This window comes from Phalaenopsis equestris, unplaced genomic scaffold (assembly GCF_001263595.1).
Source record: "Phalaenopsis equestris unplaced genomic scaffold, ASM126359v1 Scaffold000422, whole genome shotgun sequence".
NCBI lineage: Eukaryota > Viridiplantae > Streptophyta > Magnoliopsida > Asparagales > Orchidaceae > Phalaenopsis > Phalaenopsis equestris.
In genome coordinates this window covers 33,711-41,920 of record NW_018164863.1, presented here as the reverse complement: position 1 = coordinate 41,920, position 8,210 = coordinate 33,711, and the positions used below count along the sequence as shown (strand labels likewise).

General features: G+C 39.5%; 1 protein-coding gene across 1 annotated transcript; it reads right to left on the bottom strand.

Moving 5' to 3' along the window:
* Positions 1–3,122: 3,122 nt before the first annotated feature.
* Positions 3,123–7,339, bottom strand: LOC110027303 (putative disease resistance protein RGA1). The gene is made up of 2 exons (XM_020728667.1): positions 3,576–7,339; positions 3,123–3,210 (listed from the first exon to the last, which is right to left on the bottom strand). Exon 1 carries the CDS (start codon positions 7,199–7,201, stop codon positions 3,617–3,619), a length of 3,585 nt encoding a protein of 1,194 aa, XP_020584326.1. The 5' UTR covers positions 7,202–7,339; the 3' UTR covers positions 3,123–3,210; positions 3,576–3,616.
* Between the last annotated feature and the right edge of the window lie 871 nt (positions 7,340–8,210).

Below are 8,210 nucleotides of genomic sequence, written 5' to 3'. Positions count from 1 at the left end.
GCTTCGGACGTGAAGTGGAGCCCGCGATTCTGCCAGGGTTCTCGACCGAGAAGTTGCGGCGCAAGGTTCGGCGAGTCAGGCGAAGGAGTTGCATTGAATTCGAGAACAGGCGCGCGATTCGCGACGCAGAGGGGTTTTGCGGCAGATCAGACCAGTTCGCGATCGGCGAAGGAAATCTCGTTCGCGGGAAGATCTGGTCAGATCGCGAGTTCGCAAAGCATTGTTCAGCAGTTTCGGCAGTTCGTCTTTTGGCATTCACGCGAACAGAGAGTTCGTGGACTTCGTGTCGAACAGGCGGAGAGGCGGTTAGCGAACAGGCGAGAGAAATTTCGCGGCGACAGTTTGCTTCGGAGGCTACTTGGCGCGACAGTTCGCTTCAGACAATTTCAAGAAGCAGAGGAGTTCGGGTCCAACAATTTGTGGGAAATAAAGACTGTCCACCGCGAACAGGAGCCTTGTTTTACAGAAAAATTTGAGGAATTCGACCTGTTAAATTCGCCGGTTCGTCGCAAGAGATTTTGCGATAGGTGGAGTTCGGCAGGGTGCAGGAGGCGAACATGCATGATTATTTCGTGAACAGGAGTTTCGTGGAGGTATTCCTCGAACAGGTGCGAAGGGATTCATGGCTCGCAAAAACAGCAATTGGCCGAGGTACTGATACAAATAGGAAAATTGCTTCGTAGGAAAATTTGATTTACGAATCACAGGAGAATGACGAGATAGTTGTTGCATTTGACAAGAAAAATTTCAGGTTTCTTTGAATTTATTTGCGGAGTATTTTCTTTTGTTTTTCGAAGCAAGGCAAGAAAATACGGTGCAGGATTAAATTTCAAATAGCAATGTCAGCAGCAAAATTCGAGATAGTGAAGTTCGATGGAACCGAGAACTTCAGATTGTGGCAAATAAAGGTAAAAGATTTGCTGGCACAACAGAGAATTTTGAAGGCTTTGCATGTTACGAAACCTGATAATATGGAAGATGAAGATTGTGAAGAGTTACAAATTCGAGCGGCAGGTACCATACGTTTATGTCTCGCAGATGAGATTATGTATCATGTTATGAATCTGAAATCTCCAGGAGAAGTATGAAAGAAATTAGAATCTCAGTTTATGTCCAAATCTCTGACGAATAAATTGTATTTGAAGCAAAGGCTGTATGGGCTGAAGATGTAGGCAGACACTGATTTGGTTCAACACTTGAATGTCTTCAATAATCACGGATTTGACACGGCTTGATGTGAATAATATTGAGGATGAAGACCGAGCAATGATTCTTTTGTGTTCATTGCCTACTTCTTATGAACATCTGGTGACTACTCTTACATATGGGAAAGAAACAATTAAAATTGATGAGATTACTGCAGCATTTTTGGCTCACAACCAGCGGAAGCAGAATGCAGAAGAAAGCTCTCATGGTAATTGTTTATATGCTAGGGGTAATCAGGATCATGAAAGTAAGGAGGAGAAGGAGAATTCTAGAAGACAAAGTTCCAGGTCAAAGCCTAAAGGCAAGAAGATTCGTTGCTTTAAGTGCAAGGAACAGGGACATATGAAGAGAGATTGTCCAATGCTCAAGAAGAAGACTCGTGATGTATCTTCCAGGGCTGTGAATAAAGTGCAGAGTGACATTACAGATTACAGTGATGGTGATGCACTTTCAGTTACAACAACTCAGTTAAAGGATGAATGGATTCTTGATTCAGGATGTCCTTATCACATAACACCTAATAGGGAGTGATTCACTTCATACATGTTATCTGATTCTGGTTCAGTCTATTTGGGTGATAATAGACGTTGCAATATTGCTGGTATTGGTAAAGTCAGAATTAAGATGTATGATGATACTGCTATAACATTATGTGATGTCAGACATGTTCCAGAGTTGAAGAAGAATTTGATTTCCTTGGGCACTCTACACAAAAATGGTTTCATTCTTAAGGCAGATGAGGATAGGGAAAACATCGAAATTGTTAAGGGTGCACTGACTGTGATGAAATGGAAGATCACTGTAGGTAACATCTATAAACTGATAGGGAGTACAGTTGCAGGTGGAGATCGCTCTGTTGAATCATATGGTGAAAATGCAACAGGAACTTTGACCAAGCCAGGTTAGATGGTTTGGTTGCCCAACCCACTTTGGTATAAAGAGACTTCATGAGATTTTTTCTCCTAAGGGGCAGGATATTCACAATGTGGAGATTTTTTCTCCTAAAGAATTGGATATTCGCAAGGTGGATATTTTCTTCTAAAAGGGCGAAATATTCACTAAGGTGAAGATTTGTTTGGTAGGCGCATATACCGGGTGATGCATATCTCCTAAGGTGTTGGATATTCACCAAGGTGGAGAATTGTTAGGTATGTCTCATATCTAGGGAGTTGGAGTTTCTTGGTGAAGAGGTGTGCCTCTTGGTGAAAAGGAGTGTCTCTTGGAATAAAAAGGTTTGGGGGGAGCGAGGGCGTGATTGTAATTTTATCTGAGGGTTTGTATATGTCTATATATATGTGTGACCCTATGGGATGTAAATTAAAACTTCTCTGAAATAGTGAAACCGCCGCTTGCTCTCGAGGACGTAGGCAATTCTTTGCCGAACCTCGTTAAATCTTTGTGTTCTTCTTCTAGTTTGTGTCGATTCCTGTTTTATTCCGCTGCAATTTTCACAAGTTCAGCAATCGGCATAACACACGAGTACGCCCGAACCTTTTATTAAATAGGTGAACAAAATCAACCCAAACCGGCAACAACCCGTCAGAAACGAATTTGACCATTTGACTGACCCAAATGACAAACAAGACTCATTATGAATTGAACCATCACTTTTTTAATCGGATTCTAGCAACGAGCCCTTGATCCCTACTTTGTTTCATTCTCCAGACTTTATACTTCACGAAGAACATAGGAAAAGAAGGATAAATACTTCCAAACTAGATTTCATTATAAAAATCACTCATTTTATTGCTTTCAAACTAAAGCATTATATGAATCATAAGACTGATCTGAAGATTTGAAATTAAAAGGTATAACAATTCAAGTATTAAAATCGATTTTATGTAATTGATAACAGAAATAAAAGCCATTCCATGTTTATTCTCTGTGTTCAGTAGATTCAGTGGGATTGGCTTCCTCAGAAATGCAATATTGGCTTTATAAGCTTTAAGATTGAGCAATCTGCTTCTTGCTCATGTGTCATGGGCCTCTTGTTGGATATCATCTCTGAAAGAATAATCACGGTGATTAAAAAAAAAATAAAAAAGAAGAAAGAAAAAAGGGATATTGCAAGAATATTTAAAGGGAATACACAGATGTCTTCTTAAACTATAGTTGTCCATTAGTAAAATTATGGTATATCCTCATCTGATTACAACAAGAAAGGTTTCAAAATAACATAGACGTGTCAAGGGAGCAATTCATAAATTAAAAATACTCATGAAACGATAGATTTCCGCTTTGAAATTTAATCGATCTAATTATCACAAAGAGACATCTGAAACAAATAATTATAAAGAGGAAAATTATGTGCACCTAAAATAAAATTAGAAACTGATGTGTAAGCTGTGTTTTGCATCATGCATGCTTACTGAAATATTAAATTGTATATGTTGTTGTTGCATATTAGTTGTTAGATGCATATGACAGCATGAGGAACATGAGCTATTTGTTGCCAATCAGTGCCAACATTCCTTTCATACTGCTCCTTTAATTCCGGATGACAGTAAGTGACCGTCACTTTTTGCAATGAGGAAGGGAGTTGGGGAAGTCTTCTAAGTTCAGGAGCATGACATACATCCAAAACCAAGAGAGAAGAGAGTTCGTGCAAGCATGAAGGGAGGGAATGTGGACATATGACATCCCACAGGTGCAACTCAAGAAGAGAAGAACCATTTTGCAACAGCCAATTTTCTACCTCGAGGGGAAAGGAAATAAGGTTGTTATTAAACTTAATTTTCAGAATCTGAAGGGAGGCAAGACTTCTCAATGGCATCTCCAGCAGCAGTAAGGGGTCAGTTATCTCAAGTTGCTCAAGAAAAAAAGATACATTGCTGATGAATTCATTTTCTTTCCCCTCCGAATTAGATGTCCATGATTTTCTTTGGATGAGATTAGGACAATCCCAGATTGCCATTCTCTTAAGGGTCTGGACTGCCTGTAATCCCCCGAGTGACCTCAGATTTTCACAGTAGCTTATTTCCAAACGTTCAAGTGCTGTAAACCTGCGAAGTATCTCTTCAGAAGGAAAGGATATGATGTCTTTACAGCCGATGATTTCTATTTCAGCAAGGGAAGAAGAAACTGATGAGCTATTGGCACTGTATTTGTGCCCCGGCAAATCAGTCAAGCCCACATCGGCCAGCTTTAATCTTGCAAGGTTGAGAGGCAATGTTGGCAATTCTTGCAGCTTAGGACATTGTAAAACATGCAGCTTTTGAAGGCTAGGAAACCATTGGTGGAATTCAGTTTCTGCTGCATTATCAGACCACTCCTCCAGAGCTTCCAGTTTCCTAATAAGTAGTGTCTCCAATGCCCGAAAACCACCATTCTCACCTTTCCCATGAAATTCATGGCCAAGTCGCTTCACTTGTGGCATATCAGAAAGGTCTAACAACTTGAGAAATGGCAGCTGTCCCAGAGGAGGAAGGCTTTCCCATCCAAAACATTTATGCAATCTTATGCTCTCCAAATTGCCAAGCAATGAAGGAATCATCCAACCTGCAGACCTTGCACCAATATAGCCATGAATTGTCAATTTCCTTAAGTTGGTGTGTGGCTGGAGTTGGTCAAGTACATGTTCATCCAGTTCATGACTTGAAAGATCCCTGAGATGTTCATCAACCCAATATTCATCACCATCCTCACAACATTTTTTACCATCCCCCCATTCGATTGAGAGATCTGTGAGATGCTGCTTTTCCTTCAGCTTGGCCATTCTAGCCTCTGTAGGGTCCTTCACATTTTCAATAAGTTTAAGACGAAGACTGCGCAGCTCATTCAAATGCCCTAGCTCCTCAATCCTGTATCCATTCTCATCCATTATCCTGAAACTATCTATTCCCTGAAGGAAAGACAGCCTCCCAATTCCAGGCATTCCATTAATTTCATCCCATGGCAAAATTAGATGCCTAAGGTTAGGAAGATTATTCAAACCCCTTGGTAAGAAATTTTTAGAGACCTGATGCATCTCTTCATAAACCACAACTTGTAGGTGATAGAGATTGCAAACTGATCTAGGCAATAGAGTTATGCTAGTTTGAACTAGCTTCAAATATCGAAGGTGCATCAATTCACCAATTTCTTTAGGCATCACTTTGAAGTGCGGTGCACGTACGCATAGTAAGCGAATGCTTTTTGATGCCCTAATTATTTGGGAAAAAATAAGGTCAAATCTTACATCATCTCCATAATAACTATTCTCAAGAAATGTTTTATCTCCAATGTATGACAAAAAAAGAGAACGCAGGTTCTTAAAATTTTTCATCTCACCTAGCACAGAAAGTTTACTAGTTATAACAGATAAATGGCGAATACTGTCAGGAAGTCCGGTGGGAAATTTATCATCACACACAACTCTGATGCATACCTGAGCAGAAACTGATTGGGCCAACTCATGCAGCAAATCATGCATTAGATAATATGTTGTGTTTCGATGACTATCCTCAACCTTCTCAAAGATGGATTTCTTAACCAAAACATCAAAATAATTGCCTCCAACATCTTCCATTGACTCTCCTACAAAATGAGGCTGCTCGATGAATCCCAGGGACATCCACATGCGGATCAAATCATCTTTATCAAATTCGTGATCTCGTGGAAATATGGAGCAAAATGCAAAGCAATTTTGCAAATGTTGGGGAAGATAAGTGTAGCTAAGTCTAAGAATTGGCATAATATCATTTTGACCCTTTTCTGCATTTCCAATGTCACTGTTCAACACATTCTTCCAGTGCCTTACATCCAAGTTAGAGTTCAAGAGCCCCCCAATTACTTTAGCTGCCAGTGGAGATCCTGAAAGCTTTTTAACTATCATTCTTCCGATTGATTTCAATTCATAATGAACTTCAAGGTTCTTCACATCAGCAAATGCGTAGCTGTTGAAGAGAAATAAGCTATCTTCTTCCTGCAAGCCCTCCAATTTTAATTTAACCATAGGTTTCCTTAACACTTTTGAGACTAGCAATGCAACCGACTCCATCCGAGTTGTTAGCAAGACTTTGCTCCCCTCCTTCCCATTAGCCAGAGGAGCAAGAACATTCTCCCATTTTCTCTTATCCTGCTTCTCCTCTTCCTCCCAAACATCATCAAGAACAAGAAAAAAATTCTTAGACAACAATGCAGCCTTGAGACTCTCTTGAAGTGCATTAAGTGAACCCAAATTAGGCCTCTGTCCAGTCAGAGATTCAAGCATATCTGCGAGAAGCCTTTTCACGTCAAAGCTGTTCGAAACACAAACCCACAATTTAAGATCAAATTCGTTAGTTGCCTCATCTCTATAAACATGCTGCACAAGCGTCGTCTTCCCCATCCCTCCATGACCCACAACCGAAAGAATTGAAATGTTGCTATACATTGCACCACTAGCTGTAATGCTTTCATCATCATCTGGCCTTTTCAACCATTGTAAAACGAACTCCAACTCCCCATCACGCCCGAACATATCAGTTTTGGGCAACGAACCCGTTTCACGAACCTTATAAAGTTCATCCTGCTCCTGGTTCACGTCATTCATTGTGTTCCCGACAAGTTGAAAAAAAATTCCAGCATCAGCAAAGACTTCATCAAGCCTTCTCACTACCTTTCTCAGCTTATTCAAAGTCTTATCTTCTCTAAAGACATGTTTGCTGAATTTGGCGTTCGGACAACAAGTCTTGAAGGGAGAAATAATGTTACGCACCTTATTCAGGTCAACCTTGTGCACTTGTTTTGCAAGCTCATTGTACTCCAGCTCATCTAGCAAGTCATCTGCCTGGTCAACTGCATTTCGGAGCAGCCATAACCATTTTTTTAGATCTGGGTTCTGCCCCATCATCTCTAATCGGCTTGAAGCAGCAACAAGAGCTTTGATCTTGGGGTGAAGATCCTGCAACTTCTTCAGCTCCTTCTTCAGGCCAGCCTGCCAAAAGTAATGGTCTTGCAAGTAGGCAAAGCCGACTTCGATTAGCTTCTCTACGACTGCAGAACCAAACCAATCAGCTACAAGAAGTGATGCCATGACCTGCTCCCCTGCGCTCCTTAAAGATTAAGCTGAACTAAGAAGAGCGACTAAGAGGAGGGAGACTTTCAATCTAAGAAAACTCTTCCTTTTCCTTCAGATTCATCTCCCACACTTCTGTTTCAGTAGAAAAAATGAAATGTGCTACCAAAAAGGGCGATGAAGTCATGAGTCAACTAGGTCTGAACATGGGTAAGCCAGAGGCTCGTGAGTTAAGATGGGTCATGCTTCTCTAAAGCATACACAAATCAAATTCAGTCTGTGATGAAGATCTACTAAACACACTAGCATAACCTGCTAAAAGAAAGCATTGACGAAGTTACTTAATCAAAATTAATAAATAACTAATATTTATTATAGTATAGACAATAATGTATTGTGGCATATATCATGAATAATCAAATAGGATTATTTAATATATATAAGTATTGGCAAGATAATCAATATCATACAATAATCCAAACTAAAGTGTCTTTACAATAATGATAGTGTCATATTTTCAAATAACCTTGAATGTAAAAATACCCTCTTATTGTAACATACACATGTCACTATAACAAGTATGCTTACAGTGATATATACTTGACTTGTTAGTCATTTAAGTATGCATGATAATATTTTAATATACAAATGCATGTTTACATAGTACATATTGTGGGCTCCAAAAATTCATGTCCCTGCTCTCGAAGGTGATGAGTGAGTCCTACGTTAAGTTTGGTTAAATTTTTAAATGATAGATAAATTGTAAATAAAACACTACTAAAAAATTTCGTCTTCATTTTTGTGAGGATTTGAGATTTTTCATTGGTAAAGTTCATTTGATTATTATCCCTCTTACTATTGAGAGAGGACTTTCGATTACGGATAATCATTAGACATTGATTGCTCGACATTTAGTAGTAATAATTTATATTTTATATTATAGAAACCATAAACTTATAGTGGATGATGGGGAAATAATGACCAACCCGATCAAGATCTGGTGATTTTGACATCTCAGTTTGTCATT